This window comes from Asterias rubens, chromosome 22 (genome assembly GCF_902459465.1).
Source record: "Asterias rubens chromosome 22, eAstRub1.3, whole genome shotgun sequence".
NCBI lineage: Eukaryota > Metazoa > Echinodermata > Asteroidea > Forcipulatida > Asteriidae > Asterias > Asterias rubens.
In genome coordinates, this window is record NC_047083.1 from 4210581 (window position 1) to 4233490 (window position 22910).

The 22910-nt window shown below is 39.5% G+C and overlaps 2 protein-coding genes across 5 annotated transcripts in view; both read right to left on the minus strand.

Annotated features, from left to right (window-relative positions):
- Positions 1-4274, minus strand: part of LOC117305329 (signal peptide, CUB and EGF-like domain-containing protein 2) — a 36687-nt gene extending 32413 nt beyond the window's left edge. For all 4 annotated transcript variants that reach the window (XM_033790191.1, XM_033790190.1, XM_033790192.1 and 1 more), the window contains exon 1: positions 3836-4274. In XM_033790191.1, the coding sequence (XP_033646082.1) occupies positions 3836-3908 (73 nt within the window). In that variant the 5' untranslated portion in view covers positions 3909-4274. The remainder of the gene's footprint in view (positions 1-3835) is intronic.
- Positions 4275-21841: 17567 nt separating this feature from the next.
- Positions 21842-22910, minus strand: part of LOC117305406 — a 22928-nt gene continuing 21859 nt past the window's right edge. Inside the window, exon 3 of the mRNA XM_033790277.1 lies at positions 21842-21972. Within this exon, the coding sequence (XP_033646168.1) occupies positions 21842-21972 (131 nt within the window). The remainder of the gene's footprint in view (positions 21973-22910) is intronic.

Consider the following 22910-nt stretch of genomic DNA (forward strand, 5'->3'; position numbering starts at 1 on the left):
TGGCACAGTTAACCTCTTTTCACTGCTGCTGAAAACGCCAGACATGATAATTTTTAACATCGCTTTCTCAACATGGGAAAGGCCATGCTTTTGGTTTCCCTTCAGTGCTTTTGGGGTTAAGTCAAAGGCATGAATATTATTGCCGTCATAAATGTTTGAGTAGTGGGAAAGAAAGTCCTTACAATTACAGGGTTTAATTCAATACAATTCAATCCAAAAACTTTAATCATCCTTAACAGGCAATTACAACAGTATATCAGCTCCATAAAAAACATTAATATAGGTTTTCCCGGTCAATTTCAACAAAAAAACATTCATTTTCACTCCTGGCTTAGTCAAGATTTATTAAATTTCAGTAGTTAAGCATTCACTGGTAAAATAAAATCATTCAATTTCATCAGGCTGCAAGACTCTCTTTGACAATTACCAATAGTGTCCACTGTCTTTAATATTTGGGGCATCCGTAATTTGTATACACAATCTGAGAGACGTTACTGTCAGTAACGCTTCTAATCAATAAAGTTTAGTATTGTCATCCATTTTAAGATTATTAATTAACAAACGCATACCTATATAGGAATTTGAGGCATTGCATGGTGAGGTATAAATGTATATTTGGTTTGCGGTAACACCATGTGTGTATCTACGCATACCTTCCAATTAAAACCATTGGACACTTTCGGTACAGAAAACAAAAATAACAGATTTACAAATAATTTACAGGGTTTACAGAAGGTGGTGAAAGACTTCTCTTGAAATAATTACTATTTCATGAAATGATTTACTTTTTGAGAAAACATTAAAACAATATCAATTCTCGATAGCGATAATTACGGATTTATTTTAAACACATGTCATGACACGGCGAAACGTGCGGAATCAAGAGTGGGTTTCCCGTCATTTTCTCCCGACTCCGATGACCGATTAGCCTAAATTTTCACAGGTTTGTTACTGTATATCAGTTGTGATACACGAAGTGTGGGACTTGGACAATACTGTTTACCGAAAGTGTCCAATTGCTTTAACCAATAGACAATACAATCTGCAATGGCATCGTGTACTCTTGTACAAAACAAGGTGTCTTACTGCTTTATGTAAAAATACGTATTGGTAATAGAGATAGAGAGAGAGAGAGAGAGAGAGACGAACTTCCCTTGAATTCTCGGCGCCTTTATCGAAATAATGTTCGTCAATCTGTGGAGAGAGTGGTTGCTGCCCTCTATTGACAATATTCGGCGAACGTTTTTCCCACAAAAACAACACTCTTTATAAAACTTTTTTGTTATCGTGGAGAAACGCCAAACACAAGACGTAATGCAGTCGATTTGGATTAATCATATCTTGAGTTAGGAGGAGTTATACTAGTTCTAACTAAGGATTAATCTTAAAGTTGACATGTTACAGTGTAAGGCTGGGACCCGTCCTTATTCCCAAGTAAGATTAATCCTAAGTTATGAAGAGTTTGGTGAAATCGACGGCTGGATACTGTTGGTAAGTGTCAAAGACCAGTATCCTCAAGTTGCAAGAGGATAATGAAAACAAGAAAGAAAAACAATTGAAAAAAAAAACAATAAAGAAAAACACTGTTGTTGCACAAAAGCGGTGTGCTTTCAGATGCCTATAGTAAAAGGCGTCAGGATATAAGTACCATTTAAAAGCTAATCTGCCCATGTTCTGATTAATAATATTATAACAATACCATCAAACATTACTCATGGCTCACCCACAATTGAAATATGTACAATGAAAACATTGTGACAACCCATTGTTAAAGATACTAAACACATGCTGGTGCAAAGACTAGTGTCTCCGGTTATGTTTTGAATGTCTCAAGAGAAACAACTTTCCTATTAATCGCAAACTCTAATACTATCCATATTGGCAAGCTCTTCTTATTTCTGTTGCAGCAAGCGAAATAAGACCGGTGTGATCGTGCACAAAATAAAGCAATCACAGCCAGAACATATTCCGGGCCCAATTTCATACAGCTGCTAAGCACTCCAAAAATTGCTTAGCATGAAGTTTCTTCCTAGATGAGAAATGGGATTACCAACCACATTTCCGTTCGTTGCATAGTGCTTGTTGTAACCAGCTGTTGTTTGCTTATCCTGAAAATCACTTGGAAATTTGGGTGGTAATCCTGCTTCTATCGAAAGCAAAAATGCTATGCTACAAAGCAAATTGTTATGCTTAGCAGTTCTATGAAATTGGGCCCCGACTTAAAGCAAATGCAGATACGTGCTCTTAGACGATACAATCATGGTATTTGGCACAGAGTCAGTGATGCCATTAGACAGTTATTTGGCACGGGGCCATATCACTGAGTGTCATTTCGGCAAAATCATATGTAGAATTACAAGCAAGAAGCACTAGCAGCCATTTTGAATTTTGTTTTCAAATTGCTGTTTATTTTGTATGGTTTCGAGTATAGTTCAGTATAATTAGAAGCACAGCAGCTTTTGATAGTGTAGAGCATTTTGACAATCATTTCACCTCGAAGTAATGTGATTATGGAAAAAGATACAAGTTTTACCGCCCAAAAAATAATCTGAGAAACATTACTGTCAAATACTTTTCTCAGATCGTGTTTTCAAATTTAAGATTATTCTTCCTGCGTGGACATAAAGCCCTTCGGATTTTCGGTGATATCTCAAAAGCGCGATCACCTTTTTAAGACAATTTCTTTTGCATGTGTTACATTCATACATCCATTTTGTATATATATGGTTAGAAACCAAAAACCAAAGATAAACTGTGCCTTTAAAGGCAGTGGACACTATTGGTAATTACTCAAAATAATTACTAGCATAGAACCTTTCTTGGTAACGAGTTTTTTAAAAAATGGGGAGAGGTTGGTAGTATAAAACATTGTGAGAAATGGCTCCCTCTCAAGTAATGTAGTTTTCGAGAAAGAAGTAATTTTCCACGAATTTGATTTCGAGACCTCAGATTTAGAATTTGAAATCAAGCATCTGAAAGCACACAACTTCGTGTGGCAGGGGTGTTTATTTCTATCATTACTTCGACGACCGATTGAGCTCAAATTTTCATAGTTTTGTTATTTTATGCATAAATATGTTGAGATACACCAACTGTGTAGGCTAATCTTTGACAATTATCAATAGTGTCCAGTGTCTTTAAGGTTATCGATTAAAATGTCTATATTTAGCTCTATAATTTCTCATAGAAATAGAACACAGCGAATGCTGAGCGAAACTATCTCAAAATTAGTGTATAATGCACCCGAACGGTTACAAAAACAAAAGGAAGGCCTATACGTTCCCTTATAGCATATCAATACAACACTTTCTTATTTGTTTACCCGCTACACTACCGTTAATTTAATCATTGCTTGTCATAAAACAAACGCCCATTGTCCTTGCTCACTGGGGTGGAAATACACCCGAGCGAAGTTGAAACCAGTCAGATGGTAATACAAGTTGCAATGAATACATCAGGCCAGGCGTATTCAAAATTGAACAGCCCTAACGCACGTGGGAGTCACATTCAACAGCAATGACGCACACAAATGACAATGATAACTTAAAGGATAAATTTGCTAAAAAGATACAGATCTTCCCAAAAAAAAAACACGTCAAAAACAACACTTCATGTGTCGACATTCTCAGCCTTGCTTCTGAAAATAAGCCAGACCAGCAACACATTTTCCCCCAAAGCGTGCCGAGTTATTTTATTTACACGACCGTGCTCGCATATTACCGCCAATAAAAAAGACTTGCCTATGGTCGAATTTCACACTTAATGTGTGATCCATGGCCATAAATACTTGGCGTAATTGATGGTTTTGAAAGGTCGAAGGTCAATAAATGCTTACCCGACTTATCACTAAGTGCCAGTAGAACACATCGAAATAAACAGAGCTGGATGATTAAATAAACTGGATTCATTGTGTAGAGCCGGATCGCCGATGCAGGAAGTGGTCTGGTTAATCACCGTCTCAGAGATGCTCAGAGAGACGAGTAGTTGGTAGGGGTCCAGTCGTCACGCAGTCAATTAAGGAGGTGTCTCTGACCCGAGGTTTTGGAGCGTACACTCCCCAGATGGATGCTACTACTAGTACTACCGCTACAACCAACGCTGGCCTTCCCCTTTCCACTTCCAATTCCAGAACCCTCACAGCATATAAAGACCAAGGTGTGAGAACCCAGGGAAATGACCGCCACTAGTAGCCGACTTTTCCAGTGATTTGCGGCCTAGCGTGAAAGACACACAACCGCATTGATGGAGTAAAAAGCTATCAGCGGCGCGGTATAGCTTGGCACTGGCAGGAAGATGACGATGTACAGAGTCCGTTTGATCCCTTTATTGGGTTTAAGAAATAATAAATGCTCAGCAGACAGTGGTAGCGGATGAATTGCAAATAGGTTGGCGGGGCCTCTAAGGGGGGGGGGGGGGGGTTGGCACCTCTGGATTCTTAGCGTAGCACCCCTGTACCATAGCTTGACGTATTTAGGCCATAAGCCGGCTTGTGCTACCTGTCTTCGTAAATGTGGGTGGAGCCAACACCCTTCAGAGCCGATACCTTGTGATTGTCTCCGATTAAGTGGACACTTCACTAATTTCAATAAAGAAAAAAAGACGCAAGCACCTGCCCGGTGTCACGTGATCCAATCCTCACCTTCTGTCCAATCAGCGACGCGGGAGCCAACTGTCTGGGTCTGAGGCCACTCAACAGTGTATTTCCCGTAGATCATGAAAACGATATGTCAGGAACACTCCACAGTTTTTTTTTTCTCTCTTTCGTTCTTCGTCTATCGTCTTCTTCTTCTATGATGTCAAGCCAGACGGGGTACAGACATTGCATACCAACTACAATTGATTCGGGCGGCGAGAGTGGCGTATCCCAACACTATCTTATAACTGCTTAAAATTCAAACACAACAGGGCCGCAATGTAATGAGTGTCAGCACACAGGCTGAGTGGGATTGGGCATGGTGGCAAAAGAGAGAAGAAGAAATCGCAAGTCAAACATTATTTCAGATTATTGGGGTTTTTTTTGCTGCTCAAAACTCTCTTACTTGTATGTCCCCGGTTCATCGCTCCAGAGTCCAAATAGAAGAACAAGAAGATAACAAAACGCCAGTCAAATATTATTTCAGATGGTTGTTGTTGTTGTTGTTGTTGTTGTTGTTGTTGTTGTTGTTGTTGTTGTTGTTGTTGTTTTTTGGCTGCTGGCAGTTCCCTTTGCTGTAATTCACCGCTCGAAGTGAAGAAGAAGAAGATGATAACAAGTTAGCAGACAAAAAAAATGCCAGTCAAATATTGATTCCGTTTTTTTTTTTTTTTTTTTTTTTTGCTGATCACAGTCTTTGGAATGTCTCTGTTCCCCAACTCGAAATGAAGGAGGAAGAAGAAGCTCTAGAAGAAAACAAAATATCGCCAGTCTAAATATTATTTCAGATTTTCTTTTTTTAGCTGATCACAGTTCTCTGGGAATGTCCCCGTTCCGCAACTCGAAATGAAGAAGAAGAACTAGAGAAAGAAAAAGATCGCCAGTCCAAATATTATTTCAGAGATATTTTTTTTAGTTGCTCAGAGTTCTCTTTGTTGCTTGCTGGCTGTCCCCGTTCACTGGCTCGAAATGAAATTGATCTGTTGCTCTTGAGAGGTTAACGAGGCACTGTACGAGGGGTGGCTGAGTGTTCAACGGCGATACTAACCAGTCCTTACTCCCGACACACTACAGGCCGTGCGATTGGCATCGGCTGCCCCTGCTTGTACGCCTCCGTCTGCGAAGGGGTTGGCCAAGTGGTTTTTTTTTTCCCTGTGTGTTTTTGTTTATTATTTTTTTCTTCGCCTATCTCCACGACAGGAGCAGACGGTGAAAAACAAAAACCGTTATTAAAGGAATTTCTTGAATACTTGGGTAGGGAGCAGAGACTGAGAGAGGGTGATGGCTGGCCGTTAGTAACCTTGACAGGTTCCCTCTAAACTAAGTATTCGGCGCCCGGATAAAGGAATGAAGTGCCGATTTAATTAGCACCCTGCAAGAAGCCAGTTGCGGTGACACTGTGCTATCACGATGGGGAGGGGACGATCGAGGCACCCCACGGCATAACCAACAAAACCAACCGCGAGACCGAGACTGCTCGGCTACACACACATACAACGCGGAATCGACGCGGACTTATATCGCGGTGTTGAGAAGAAGGAAAAGGAAGAAAAAGAAAAAACGTTTACCCGAGAAAAACATTACCCATTATTTTAGTTCAATAATATGACGCGACATTGCGGGTGATTCTCCAGCAAGCCCAAGGCGTGCAGACAGCGTGCAAACACGGCTTTTAATCCGGCCCCGTTTTCTACAGCGCTGCATTCCGCATTGTATGCTATAATATGAACAAAATATAGATAGAAAGAGAGGAGGGACAAAATTAAAGACTTTCAACTTTTTCGAAAGGAGGTTAAGGAATTAATCCGGATTCGTTTCACTCGGCCACAAAAAAAAGACTTACGAAGTCGCGTGTTCACAATTATTTAAAGAGGTTGCTCGTGAATGGTAAATTATTACAAATACGTATTGCCTTTCACCACCCTTCGATGGGAGAGGACAACAAAACACCATTGTCTAAAAGCACTGGACACTGTTGGTAAATACTCAAAGTAATTGTAAGCAACCGTAACAACTTACCTGGTAACGAGCAATGGAGAGATGTTGATAGTATAAAACGTTTTGAGAAACGGCTCCCTCTGAAGTAACTTAGTTTTCGAGAAAAGGTTAATTTCTCAATCAAATATTGTATACACAATGAAAGCTTCTCGTATTCAAATTTGGGGCATGACAACTGTTATATTTGTGCATAACCTACTTTGTAGTGAAATGTTTCTCAAAATGCTTTACACAATCGAAAGCTGCTGGAGGTTTCTAATCAAAGGTTTTTATTGCCGTTAATTTCAAGAGTGATTACCAAAAGTATATGCCATCCCTTTTAAAGGAACACGTTGCCTTGGATCGGAGTTGGTCTATTAAAAGCGTTTGAAACCGTTTGTTATGAAATGCATATGGTTAGAAAGATGTTTAAAAGTAAAATATAATGATCCACACAAGTATCACTCAAAATTGCACGGTTTTCCTTTTACGTCGCGAACTATCACGGTCGGCCATTTATGGGGGTCAAAATGGCCGACCGTGTTTGTCGACGAGGCAAAAAGAAATCCACGCAATTTCGAGGCATATTTGAGTAGATCATTGTATTCTTCTTTTACAATATCTTTCTAACCAAATGTATTTTATAACAAACGGTTACAGAACGATTTTCAAAGACCAACTCGACCGATCCAAGGCGGTTGGTAAAGTAATAAGACCATTCTTCTCACTTGGTGTATCCCATCATATGCATAAAATAACAAACCTTTGAACATTTAGGCTCAATTGGTCATCGAAGTTGCAAGAAAATAATGACAGAAAAAGACACCCTTGTTGCACAAATGTGTGTGCTTTCAGGTGCATAATAAAAATAGACCCCTTTCTCAAAAACTACACTACTTCAGAGGGAGCCGTTTCTCACAATGTTTTATATTATCAACAGCTCCCCATTGCTCATTACCAAGTAAGTTTTTATGCTCAGTCACAACTGTTTTGTGTCATTACCAATGGTGTCAAATGCCTTTAACCCTAATATTACACAAAAACAGCTTTTTATGGCAGTGGCATATTTGGGGAGATGAACACGACCGATAGTTTTGATTAGTCAGATCTTGGAGGGGCAGTGCGTGCGACGGGATCGTGACGTCTATTCGTCTGCTGCGATTATTCCACATTATTAAAAGCGATCTCGTTCAGACAATATCACATACGTCACTAATCACTTAAAGGGATTAGGTAAGCTAATCCGTAATTTTAAAGGCACTGGACACACTTTTGGTTATTGTCTTGGACCAGTCTTCTCACTTGGTGTACCCAAACATGCATAAAATAACAAATTTGTACTCGATCGCAAGAGAATGACGAAAGAAAAAAACACACTTGTTGCGTTATTTTGGGTGCTTTCAGATGCATAATACATGGATTTAGCTTAAGTCTTTTATTATTTTAGTGAGAAATTACCTCTTTCTCGAAAAATACGTTACTTCAGAGGGAGCCGTTTCCCACAATGGTTTATACTATCAACAGCTCCCCAATACTCGTTACCAGGTAAGTTTTAATGTTATATTTTTTTTTTAGTATTTAACCAATAGTGTCCTTTTCAGTGCCTTTATAGGTACGGTACACTTTCATTTGTGTGTGTGATGTTTACATTGTAAACATACCATTGTTATACAAATTAAGTATTTTAAAGGCAGTGGACACTATTGGTAATTGTCAAAGACTAGCCTTCACAGTTAGTGTATCTCAACATATGCATAAAATAACAAACCTATGAAAATTTGAGCTCAATCGGTCGTCGAAGTTGCGAGATAATAATGAAAGAAAAAAACACCCTTGTCACAGGAAGTTCTGTGCGTTTAGATGGTTGTTTTCGAGACCTCAAGTTCCAAATCTGAGGTCTCGAAATCACAATCGTGGAAAATTACTTCTTTCTCGAAAACTACGGCACTTCAGAGGGAGCTGTTTCTCACAATGTTTTATACCATCAACCTCTCCCCATTACTCGTCACCAAGAAAGGTTTTATGCGAATAATTATTTTGAGTAATTACCAATAGTGTCCACTGCCTTTAAACAAATTAAACTCCACGTCGGAACTTCCAGGTCGGAATTGATTAGGATTCGGGTCGGAATCGACCGGAAGCCGGGTCCGGTTGGGTTTGACTCAAATTTGGGTAAATATGACCCGGAATACTATATATAGTCAAAATGACCCATCAGAAATTGGTCGACTTCTGGGGTAGACCACACTTTAAAGACACTGGACACTATAGACTGTGCAAGTCTTGCGAGAAATTGAACTTCCGGGACTTGGTCCCAACCTTATGGAGTTTTACGTTGGGGAGATTTTGTTTCGGCCATTATTTTAGTTTAACGTATCTTACAACCATAACAATTACACATTATGTTGTTGAAAATGCAATACTAATTGACAACATATTATATAAAAGTAAAAAATAAATTCAACAAAATAGCGGAGAAAAACAGATATTTAAACTTGACCTCAGGTCAGGACTTGAAACAAATTTAGAATTTGTGCCCATCTCCAATCACGAAACTTGATTTCGAGACCTAACATTTTATATCTGAGGTCTCGGAATCAAATTCGTGGAAAATTACTTCTTTCTCGAAAACTACATTACTTAAGAGGGAGCCATTTCTCACAATGTTTTATTCTATCAACCTCTCCCCATTACTCGGTACCAAGAAAGGTTTTTTGCTAATAATTATTTTTCGTAATTAACAAACGTGTGCATTGCCTTTAAATTTCACGTTTCCATGACCCGAAAATAGTCCCACTGACCCGGAAGTAGTTCAGATCTACTGGAACCCGGAATCCGGGTCAATCTTGACCCGGTAATTTATTTATAGAGTGTGAAAGCGCGTTGTCAATACTAGTTAGACTGCATGGACTTGCAATAACAAGGTTGTGGTTCGAATCCCACCAAAGAGAAGCTAATCACTGATTTCACAACGAATACAATGTCGTCTAGATATTGAATCACAGTTTATTGTTTTGTGCAGTTCATATATCATTAAGACGATAAACTATATGTTCGTATGATTGACTGCTGCCGGCTTGGCGTTTATATCCCGTTATCGGAGTTTGCCGAGTTCCCTACACGAAAAGATCATAATAATAATAATAATTTATTTTTAATATAGCGGGGGGTACATTAAAAAATCTCAAAACGCTGTACAGTGTTTTACATATTATAAACATAAAGCTAAAAAGAGTAAGCAAAATACAGCAAAATTACATTGTACAATAAGAACGACAAAAACAAACAATGACAAACACCAAAACGAGACAATCAACAAAATTATAACACCATAGAAAAAGCAATGAAAAAAAAAATGTAAAGAGTCAGAGATAATGTCTCTACCCAAACATTCAAACAAAACCCAAATTTAAAGCTTATGTCTGGTTTCCTCGATGACAACCGATTCGTAGATTTGTGTTTTAACCGTCAGCTCTCCTCGCGGATATTTTTGCCTTTAACAAAATCTCTCACCAGACCGGCGCTGAGGGATGACAAGGTGGCCCTAGGTAATTAATATCTTCATCAACAAGTTTCTTTAACCCAGTGATCACTCCCGAGCGGCGAGCATACGTACGAGGTTGATGAATCTGTGTCCAGACAACTCGAGTCAACATCGACAGGTGTAAAGTGCGGCTAAACCAGGTAGGTAGAATGGCTGGAGCAAGCCACCCCGGCGCCTCCTCGCAGACTACACGGCGTGTAGCGCAGGAGCCCCAAACAACTGTCTCCCTCCGTAAACTTCTCATTTTCTCCTTAAAAAACACATCCGGAAACCATCTCCCCCCCCCCCGGAATCATCGACCGGTCGCAATTGATGATGAAAAGTGTCGCAGATGTCCTCACCTTGCGACTAAACAGTAATACAAAATAAAACCATCACTTGAGAAACTTTCCAATGAAAAAAAATAAAATAAATAAATACTCTTGCTTCAAAGCAAACTCAACAACGTCACTGCTTTCTAAATGAAGGGCTATAGTTCCCAACCCATCAGATGTCAAAATCGTCTGAACTAACTCAGACCTTAAAGGCCTATTGAGGGTTTATAACACAAAAAAAGGGCCTGTTTCTTATTTTTATTTCTCCCCACAACTTAACAAGAGCAGAAGAAAATCCGCAAGTGTATAAGCAGAACACTTCATTAAATCAGTTCGTTTGTGCAGCGTCGCGCCGAAGTGTGTTCTGAAAGACACATAGACTCCGCCGTTAGAAAGTGATAACGGTTCTTATGGTTTCCTGTCCTCTGTCCGAAAAGAAAAATCTCAATTTTTTTTTTAGTCTTCGTCTTCAAAGTCATCGAGACCGTTTATTTATAAAGTAAACCATTGAGACTAGGCAAATAAAACCAGCCAGGTATTAAAAGTCAATGCTTTATAGTAGTAGATTAATAACCGTTTACGGGTACTCGTTTTTCTTATTTACCGAAGATCTCGAGACATCGGTTTGGTTTCCTTAAAGTGGAAAGAGATAAGAAGATGATTTCTTTGACAAGAAATGTGAGATTTAAATCTTGTTTTAATCTCGGATTGGAGTGCCTCTGGCAAATGTATCGTCTAACCAAGTTAAAGGAAAACTATATCTATGTTTTTCAAAAAGGAAGTGGACACTATCATTAATTATTTATTAATCATTAATTTATTAGCATAAAACCCTACCTGGTAACGAGTAATGGAGAGCTGTTGATAGTATAAAACATTGCGATAAACGGCTCCCTCTGAAGTAACATACGACTAGTTTTCGAGAAAGAAGTCATTTTCGACGAATTTGATTTGGGACCTTAAAATTAGATTTTGAGGTCTTGATATCAAGCATCTGAAAGACACAACTTCGTGGAACAAGGGTGTTTTTTCTTTAATTATTATCTCGCAAATTTGACGATCAACTGAGTTAAAATTTTCACAGGTTTCTTATTTTGTGCGTTATGTTGAGATACACCAACTGTGAACACTGGTCTTTGACAACTACCAATTGTCCACTGTCTTAAAACTGTGCGAATATTTTAATTATATAAATATTTACAACATATAAAAGTAATATCTAAAAAATTTATTTCAAAAGGTGGTCACGTGCTTTTAGATTTCGAGAATCTAGATTTTGAAAATAATGTTCACGTAGAAATAACCCCACATGAATACACTATATGAGAAACGTTACCGCAGTAACGCTTCTCAGATTCAAAATTTGGTGCATAAAAACTATAGGTTATCTCGGTCGAATTCAACAATTAAGCAGCAAGATTCATTGTCGTGCGTTCGAATTGAAGGCAATGGACACTATTGGTAGTTGTCAAGACCAGTCTTCTCACTTGGTGTATCTCAACATATGCATAAAATAACAAACCTGTGCAAATTTCAAATTTGAGCGCGATCGGTCGTCGGAGTTGCGAGATAACTATGAAAGAAAAAACACCCTTGTCACACGAAGTTGTGTGCTTTCAGATGCTTGATTTCGAGACCTCAAGTTCTAAACTTGAGGTCTTGAAATCAAATTCGTGGAAAATTACTTCTTTCTCGAAAACTATGGCACTTCAGAGGGAGCCGTTTCTAACAATGTTTTATACGACCAACCTCTCCCCATTACTCGTTACCAAGTAAGGTTTTATGCTAATTATTATTTTGAGTAATTACCAATAGTGTCCACTGCCTTTAAAGCTGTTTTGCCTCCCAGTTGTTACTGCGTTTCAAATTCAGAATTTGGCCATTCAACTTCGTTTTGAGTCGAGTCATCGTGACAAATACGCTCCAAGAAGCGTTTGCGAATTTGAATGTTGTTTTGATGAATTGTCAAATTGAATGATTATTTTGTTTAATCGAATGACGCAACATTACATTTGACTAATCATAACACGAAATCGAATGACCCTTTTCAGTAGCACTCGATTTCGCGCGAAATAGATTAGCTTGGTGCGTAAATTGGCTGCTCATTTGCGGAAATTGACCGAGAAAACCTATAATAGACAGAAACATATTCGTAAAACACATTATACTATCGAAAGCTGATAGCCTTCTTATGAAAGGTTGCTATTTAAAACATGTTAATAACGAAGCTTCAAAACTAAAAAAAAAATAAACTTTACTTTTTCAGCTGTTTATTATTGTCATTACATAATCTTAAAAACGTGAGTTTACCCGTCCCTGTGTCAGCTCTATTTGTTTAGTCGGCTATGATTACGAGAGAGAAAATCTGTTGATAAATTAGATGGCCCATCACATTCACCGAAGTGGCGACCCCGAAAACAATCAGAAACGACTAAGGCAACAAAAAAAATACAAGTTAAGCGTCCCCTCTCTGATCCTTTTTTTTGGGGGGGGGGCAACATCCTTTAAAAAAAAACGTATTTTATATTTTATTTTAGAAAAAGACAAAATGTTTGTGTATTTCTCATACAACTTAAGAACTACATAAAGTGGTGATTTTGACCTAGATAATTATTGGTGGTCAGTTTGAATTAAAATTAAAAATGTTTGACCGCCACCTTTGACTGGAAAAAACAAATCCCTCATCTTCCTCTTTTTTTTTGAAAAACCCGAACGATCAACAGGTATTTTTATTATGTTGGCCTAAAGGCACTGGCTATCCCTCCGAAACCCCTCGCCTTAAAACCTATTCTAAACAGAACAATGCCACATTCCAGAAACCCCTGGGGATTTTCCAGCAACTGGTCAGTGACACTACACCTTTAAAATAGAAGCTATTTTCTTTCTTCCACATGAGGCAACATTGCTAAATTGACAAACGAGGGTTAAATAGACGAGCCCTGTCAGTTTAAAGGGGGTGCGTTTTGGGGCTGTAAATTAAACCATCGACTGACAGAGAGAGCAACTTATGTCTTTGATTGCACCATGGAAAAAGGCATCACTACAAATTAGTTATCACCCAGTGGGGTAATTCTCACGCACGGCGGGTGATAGGTGAAAGGGAGAGCAGATTGGTGGTCCATTGTTTATGCATAACATCATTCCACTAATCAATTTAACACAACTAACCTGTGAGATTTGTATTTAAAAAACGGTTGCAGGCGTCACGTGTCAGTTGAAAAAAAAAACTATATTTCGTACACGAGAATAATGTACTTTCGAAATATGCACGGACAGATTACCATTTCGTACGTACGGATTAGGAATGCGTACGTTGGGATTAATAATCCGTATGGGATTTCGTACGTACAGATTGTGATGCGTACACCTAACAATCTAGGGTGTTAAAATTGACACCATATGGGTACTTACAAAAACACCAAATGCACAACAAATAAATATTGAGTACATCTTGGTAGATCTTATATTCCCCATTGACACTATTAGTAATTACTCAAAATAATTATTAGCATAAAACCTTACTTGGTAACGAGTATATTGGGGAGAGGTTGGTGAGAAACGTCTCCCTCTGAAGTGAAGTAGTTTTCAAGAAAGAAGTAATTTTCCACAAATTTGATTGCGAGACCTCAGACCTTAGAATTTAAGGTCTCCAAATCAAGCATCTGAAAGCACACAACTTCGTGTGACAAGGGTGTTTTTTCTTTCATAGTGATCTCGCAACTTCGACGCCCAATTGAGCTCAAACTTCCACAGGTTTGTTATTTTATGCATATGTTGAGATACACCAAGTGAAAAGACTGGTCTTTGACAATTACCAATAGTGTCCAGTGTCTTTAATTGATATTAAAAACAACATTGTGATAACTGCTACATCTGATCAGTGGTTTTCAAACGGTTGGTCATAAAATGGACAAGAAAACAATGTAACCATGAAATCCTTCCAGTCTCGAATTGGTTCCGCTGATCTGATTGGGTGTGCCCAACACACAGACAAACAACAACAAGGGTAGCGATTACTGAAGTACCCCTTTAAAACCAGTACAGAGCTTAAAAGACCGTTTGAAATATGCCTTGGAGTGTTTTGTCGGCAGAAACTGCACCCTCCCCAGGGGTTTCTTGATAACCTACTAATCGTCATTAACACTCAATCCTTTTCTTCTTTCATCAAGGTCTTTTTTTAGCACTCAAAGTAACACATCTTGAAGCGTCTTTAGCTATAGCAAGTAAACACGTTCCGAAAACATCGACCCAAACTGAGAAGTGTTTTTTAAATAAGGAGGGGGGGGGGGGGGGGGGGGTTAAAGAGAAGTCCTCCTGGGCCGACAATACGCAGCGATTGCCGGTGGGTTTTTTCAAGCTGTCGCGGTACTCCCACGCCACAATCCGTACTCCCCAATCAACTTCCACAGCAACATCGATTGTCTTTACATTATTTCACGCATTATTAAATCTTTTCTCCGGCCGTAACTGTTTATTTGAAACACGTCAAAAAACCAGCCCCCTTCATGTGGACGGGTACTTGTGCCATCAATAGAAAAGGAGGATTTGGCAAACCGGCGCGTAATTACAACCACATAATGCGAAGCAACTCCTCAAAGGAGGCGAATCTTTACAAACAAGAAAAGATTTGTTATCTGTGAGTACTTTTTAAAGCCTTAAGGAAGATTTGTCCCAAGCGATCCTATTTGCTGTTTAAAAAGAAAGTGAACAAATGACCAAACACTTTCTGGAGGATTACGTGAGACTTTGCCCTTTGAGGCTTGCAAGGGTGTCACCTCAAACCCAGTTAATAGTTTCTTAATAGGTCTATTAATGGTCAGCCTCGCTGGAATTCCAGCCCACTCTCTCCGGCCCTGTCCGAAACCGGGGCTGGGGTAAACGAACCGCCCGCCGAAGGACAACTACACTCGAACAAAAATGTGTTTGCGGTAGTTGATGTTACCATGGTGACAGTGACGCTTTGCTGTCACATCGGCCAACAAACCATTGACTTTTTGCTGTATGTCTAGTAAAATCTACCAATATCGCTGAAGAAAGGTTGCTTAATCAATTTGTACACAGATACCTGTTCATGTTTGTTTTGTTGTTACTTAGTCTTCGAGAAGGACTCTGCTAGGTCAGAGCTAGTTTTTGCATTTTTATAGGTAAACCCTCGGTCCTGTTGGTTGGTGAATAATTGTTTGCAACAGATAATTTTTGTTGTCTCAATTTGTTTGATTACAAAGATTACTTATGGATATGGGCAATTTTGCCATAAATTAAAATAATAAAGCTAGGGATTTAAATGAGGGACCATATACCTCATCAAACAATCGCAGACAAAGTAGATATCACAAACTATATCAACAAAATGAAGTTGAAAATGGGCAGGGCCCAATTTCATGGCTCTGCTTACCGTAAGCACAGAATCGGCTATTACGAAAGCAGGGAATTCTGTGCTTACGGCAAGCGTATTTCATGGGTTAGCGGCGAATTTTTGGCTTTTGTGCGTACTGCACGTTACTAGGCATCTACGCTTACAAGGCTAGCGAAGAAATTCGGCGCTTGCACGTAAGCGGGGAATCGCGATCGTAAGCGCAGAATTCGGCGGTAAGCAGAGCCATAAAATTGGGCCCTGGTTATGTAGCAAGGATGGCAGACAATAGAGCGAAAGTAAGAACCACAGAGTGGCAACCAGAGTAGGGGAAAGACCAAGATGTATTGATGGAGGAATAAAGTGAAGATCTCAGGGAAGAAGTAGACCAACGACAATAACTGGACAACAAGGACCACATAATGGCAATCCAAAGTAGGGAAACGATCAAGAGGTAGACCAAAGAAAAGAGGATGGGGTTACATAGTGAAGATTTCGGGGGAAAACTGGACCAGGGTTGGATTTCACAAAGAGTTAGGACTAGTCTTATCTCGAGTTAGGACGGGTTACTCGTCCTAACTTAGGCGGTGGGCACAGAGTATTGGTAATTACTCAAAATGATTATTATCATAAAACCTTTCTTGATTACGAATAATGCGGAGAGGTTGATAGTATAAAACATCAGAAACAGCTCCCTCTGAAGTGACGTAGTTTTCGAGAAAGAAGTAATTTTCCACGAGTTTGATTTCGAGACCTCAAATTTAGAATGTGAGGTCTCGAAATCAAGCATCTGAAAGCACACAACTTCGTGTGACGTCTGACCATGGGGCGACAAGGACGTTTTTTTCTTCATTAATACCTCGCAACTTCGAGGAGAAGTTTTGTGCATTCACTTCAGAAGCAGTCAGTGCACCAGACATTTTCCTACTCAACACTAAAAAAAAAAAAAAACTTTTGTGGGAGCTTCCCCTTTAACCCAATCACTGCCCTTTTCTCTTTAATACAAACTGAAGGAGAAACTTTGTATCAAGCGATAATGTTTTGTAATCACCAGACAATCCCATCAGTTCAATTCAACCTAACTGGTGTCCCGCGAGCATCACGGCGTGCAAGCAGAAGACATTAACTCCCAAAACTGTTGGAAACAGTGGGGAGACATTTCCCGACTCGGCTCCCGTTGGTAACCAGATTGCAGAGGACATGGAAACTAGGCCACTAAGAATGCAATGGTATTTCATGCGTGGTAGTTGTGATTGCAAAGTAGTCTGGCACTTTCCGGGTCACAAGATGACCAGTTCGGGTCAGATCAAGGGGCATCCTACGTCTGGTCGGTTGGTAACCAGACGCGTGGGCAGAACTAAACAAACAAACAAACAAACAGTCATGTTCAATTACTAAACAATGGCGATTGTATTTAGGTAGACAAATCTGGTGTACGTGTAGTCTGACTATTTTCTGGTCAGACATGATCAATTCGGGCCATATCCAGGGTCAGATTTTGAGTCAGTTTCTGGGTCATTCTTTATCACGTCCGTATCAATCACGTAGGCCTATGTAACACTACAATCTCAGAATTGAAAGATATGTTTTTGTAAGAATCCAGCTGATTTTGTTGAAGTGTATCACTTTTCGGGTCAGAAACGATCAATTCATTTAATATCAAGGGTCAGTCTTCATCATTTTAGCTAGTTTACATTTGACTAAGTCCACATTTCGCCCTGATCATGAAATTTTACTTTGTACTGATAAACTAAGGTTAATGTTTTGTGCCGGTTCAGAAACAAACGGGTCAGAAATGACCACTTGGTTCAGAAAATGACCCAATCTGGGTCAAAAACTTCCAATTTGGGAAAGTGTCAAGTTGGGTCAGATGCTGACCCTCTCCATTGAAAAAAGGATTGCAAACAAAAACAACATACAATTGAAATCGATGAAGATAATTAAGTCAGTATCTAAATCACTAACTCAATCCGGGTCATAACTATAGCTTGACCCATCCTGAGTCAGATGACATTTGACATCAAAATGACATCAAAAATGCTGCAAATACGTTAATAGGCCTCGGCAAAGTTGTTCTGACAAAGTTGAACTTGCTCAATTTAGGAAGGACTCTGTAATAGCCTGACCCATTATGTGTCAGAATAGACCAAACAAGAAGCTACATCTTGATCAAAAGTAGGTCAACCAAAAAGAAACCCAATAACAAGCAGCTTCACTCCATCGTGGTCAGAAAATGATTAACCATCGGATCAGCCTCTACGCGAGTAAAAATACGTAGGGGCGGGATCGAGGTTTTGTTCATGTAAATCCTGACCCATTCTAGGTCAAATTGGACCAAACACCAACAGGCTCCAACCCATGTGTATTGAAACAACACATCCATTATTTACTTTTCATTCATACACTCTGACTCATACTGGGTCAGAGACTCCACTACCTCTTGACCCCAATAGGGTTAACTATTAGTCGGCTTCTATTTAGTGTGAATCAAAGTATATGGGCCATGGTAGATTTACTTTCTTTTGGCATTCCCTTCATAGTCTCTCAGTTTTCATTGAAGATGGAGACACTACAAAGGAGGAAGAAGTGAGAAATACTCAATCTCGAACTGCCTCTAGCTACAGGGCAATAGACCTTATGCACATGACGTCATTTCAGTAGGGCGCCCTCACCTAGAGGTCAAAAGGAGGTTGTTCATTGGCCAATACTATGTGCCGCGCGTACAAATCTGTGCGTCTAGATTGTTTCGTCACCGTTTTTACTCTAAGATGGCGGCTGGATGACGTCAATGCATAAGGTCTATATCGTTAGTCTAGTTGGTAAGACACTGCTCTAGAATTGCCAAGGTCGTGGGTTCGAATCCCACCAGAGTAATATGCCTGAGACATTCTTCACAGAACTCGGGAAAATACTGAGGAGTAAACAGTGCTAACACACATCTGTGATATGGGTAAAAACCAATACGAATATCCTTTATCCCCGATGCAAATTTTTAAATTTGCATCGGGGATAAAACATCTATTAAAACATCTATTAATTCAAAAATAAGTAACAAAATGACACTATGAAGAACTTCAAACAATAATCCGGCGATTATGACGTCAACACTATTTTTAGAACGTCCCCAGGGGAACACTTTCTTTAGCTTCCTTCCCCGTACTTCAATGTACTCCATCCATGAGAAAAACCCATATATAGAGTACATGCTAATGATTTACGAAGGCCCCCGGGGACGTTGGTCTACGAGTTATGGTAATGAGGTGGACAAGATCAGTCAATAAGATTCTAATTAGACAGCAATCAGCGGCGGGAACACCTCACGCTTAAACGTTTCCGGATATGAGTCATTATGAAACCGGCGGCTGTTTCCGTACAGCTAATAATGGGAATACCAACGACGAGATCTTCTCCGTAACTCAGTGTTGAATCGTAGAGGTTATCTCAATCTATCTTACCAAGGCTTTATCGAAATTGACGGTATCAGTTACGGCTACGGCTGTTGCTAAGGGTGTTGCTAAGGACACCCCATACTTCAACGCACGATGATGCGGACATCAAGCCGTAGCCGTAGCTGCGTGGTATCCGCTGATTCTGCATCTGTGTTTAGTTCCTTGCTCTATGGTTTAGGGATTGCATAATAAATGACGCCACTTTTAAACATCGCCCTCACCGAAGCAGAGCCATAGAAGTAAAACAACTTATCGTTTATGTACCGTGTATGCACACGAAACGTCTAAACTTATCATGTACGTACACGATAAGCACGTACACAATAAGTACGTACACGATCAGCGAGCGTTTTTTTTCTATTCACGAGACGGCAATACGCTTCCACAGACACCGACCTTTTGGAGCCACTCACTTTTTTGTGTCAGTTTGCGGACTTTTAACAACCTTGGGCCCATAATAACAGCGTGTATACCGCTATACCATTGTCACACCATTACCATTGTTATATGGTATATTTTATTAGGCATAATTGTTTTTTTCTCTCCCCCTGTCGAAAATATAAACAATGTTTAATGTCCATTCCGATTCACAGAAGAGATGAAAGATTGCCGGACAATTGCGAGCGCTGTGTGGTTTTACAACGAGGCCCCTCCTCGTAGAAATTGGAATTTATGGCACAATTTAAGTGGGAGGTGGTGGGGGCCGGCGATACTTTTCACGGTGGAGGTTTCTTTCAAATAAACCTCATCGCAGTCGATCAAATAAACAAACTTTGAGACAGGGTCATATTAGGGAGAAACTTCCATCGAGGTGACGTGACCTCTGACCGAATTACTTCCTGTTTTTTTGGAACGAAACATTGTATACATGCCATGGGAGGGTTTTTCCCCATAAACATGGACATTTAAAGGGTTGGTGCACCCATAGAGTTAAGGTCTGTCCTTACTCTATGCATAGACTATGGTGCACCAGAGTGTCACTGACATCAGTCACTAATTGCCATGCAAAGTGTGATGTATCACTTCAAAATACAATGGTCATACAAGAGTTAAAGAAAAAAACACCCCTGTTGCACAAAATGTTTGTGCATTCAGATGTTTAAAAAAAAAAAAAAAAGGCCTGCCGTCGATTTCACAAAACTCTTCCTAACTTAAGACTAATCTTAGGACTTAGGACGAGTCCCAACCCTGCACTGTATCATGCAGACCTAAGATTAGTTCTAAGTTAGGAAGAGTTACTCGTCCTAACTCGAGATAAGACGGGTCCTAACTCTTGGTGAAATCGACGGCTGAGGTCTTTCTCAGATTCAAATTATATCATTACTTCAGAGTTTCTCACAATGTTTGATACTTACAACAGCTCTCCATTACTCGTTATAAGTTTTGATGCTGACAATTATTTCGAGTAATTACCAATAGTGTCCAGCATCTTAAAAGATGAGTCTTAGAGATTTTGTGGTCTCGGTTCTTTTGTAAAACTATTACCAATGATAGCTGAGTATGAAAAAACAAGAATTAAAGACGAAAATTACGCGGCACTGTACTTTCATTCGTCCCATTATTTTAACAACAAACAGTAACTGGATTTTGGAAACATTAGTCTGATCCCCTTAAGGTAAATTATCGGGGCTAAACTGATAATCAGTATTCATTAAACCATGCCGGATCTGTTCAAACATCGATTGTCGCCCATCTCGAATTTCTTGCTCTTTCCCCGAAACACACCCTCGTCTGGGAAAATGGGAATGGCGAAATACTTGCTATTCAGTCTACACCCACAGACTGGTTGAGTGCCTTTCCGTTAAACCCCTCTTCAAGATTCGAGATCTTCGCCGAATTCAATGCACTTAAAAACTAAGAATAGCTGCACGCGTAAAAGTGTCCCATATACTCCTTGATATATCCTACTTTATTTGTAAACACAAGTAAATATATACAGCCAAACTTATTCTTCCCTTCTGATTAGGCCTATATACTCTAAAATCAAATTCCTGGTAAGAATTGATCGGGATCCGAGTCCTTTGGCGCCTGAGCCATTTCTGGAGCAGACCGGACTGTTAGGACAGGACCGGATCGGAATCTGTGTCAAAATTACACAGAAATGCACACGAAATGGGTCAAACTGACAAAGGATCCGAGTTAATAATCCAATTTTTAAACAATTTCCACAGCAGGAAAAAACAGGGTGTCCAAATATTAAAAAGGCATGCGGATTTAGAAAGACAACGGTTGCTTTGGTAAAACTCTGTAATGATTGCTGTAAACCTCTTTGGCTGACACTTTATGTTCAAGTTTTTTTTGTACATAATACTGTCTACTAATATATATATATTTTTTTTAAATGCGCCGTCTTTTGCAGTAATACATATCTTGAGATACCTTAAAGAAAACAGATCGCAACGTCTTGAAGCCAAGACTAAACAAACCCAAGTCTATATTCAGCTAATTTAAAATGCACCGTCTATTGCAGTAATACATATCTTGTGATACCATAAAGAAAACAGATCGCAACGTCTTGAAGCCAAGACTAAACAAACCTGTCAGACCCCCCCCCCCCTCTCTTTAAGTGTCTTAGCTCAAGAGATACGGATTGCCCACGGATTGCCCACGCGTCTCCACAGAATCCACTCGAAGCATCTTCGTCTGGCAGAGGAGGGCCAAAACTTCTTCCGCTTTGATTGGTGATCTGGCGAGTCTATGTGCTATTGAATTGGTAATGGGTTTAAATCATGGTTCTTATATCAGTTTGCAGTGTTTTCTATACGGAGAAAGTAGTCATAGCCTACACTGTGTCTAACTATAGGGCCGTGATACTACTGTACAGGCAACCAACAGGCATTCTCCAATAAGAAAACAAATTCTCATTTCAGTTTGCTCATTCCAGGTGACCGATGCCTCGCTTTTGAAATGGGCAAGGGCACAAAGCCATTTATAGGGCCGTGATACTACTGTACAGGCAACCAACAGGCATTCTCCAATAAGAAAACAAATTCTCATTTCAGTTTGCTCATTCCAGGTGACCGATGCCTCGCTTTTGAAATGGGCAAGGGCACAAAGCCATTTAAAATATATAACAAAACTTCGAATACGTGCAATATGAAAGTGATATATTGATCGAATATATTGCTTTAAAGGCAGTGGACACTATTGGTAATTACTCAAAATAATTATCATGATAAAACCTTTCTTGATTTCTGGTCTTAAGGAGAGGTTGATGGTGTAAAACATTGTGAGAAACAGCTCCCTCTGGAGTGACGTAGTTTTTGAGAAAGAAGTAATTTTCCACGAATTTGATTTCGAGACCTCAAGTTTAGAATTTGAGGTCTCGAAATCAACCATCTAAAAGCACACAACTTCATGTGAAAAGAGTGTTTTTTTTCTTTCATTATTATTATCTCACAACTTCGACGACCGATTGAGCTCAAATTTTCACAGGGTTGTTATTTTATGCATATGTTGTGATACACCAATATTGTGAAGACTTGGCTTTGACAATATTACCAATAGTGTCCACTCTCTTTAAGGCACTGGACACGTTTGGTAAAATAATTTTCAAAGATCAGTATTCTCACTATATAGGTGTATCCCAAATCACACTTGAACCAACTTGTGTGCTTTCAGATGCCAAAACAAACAAACA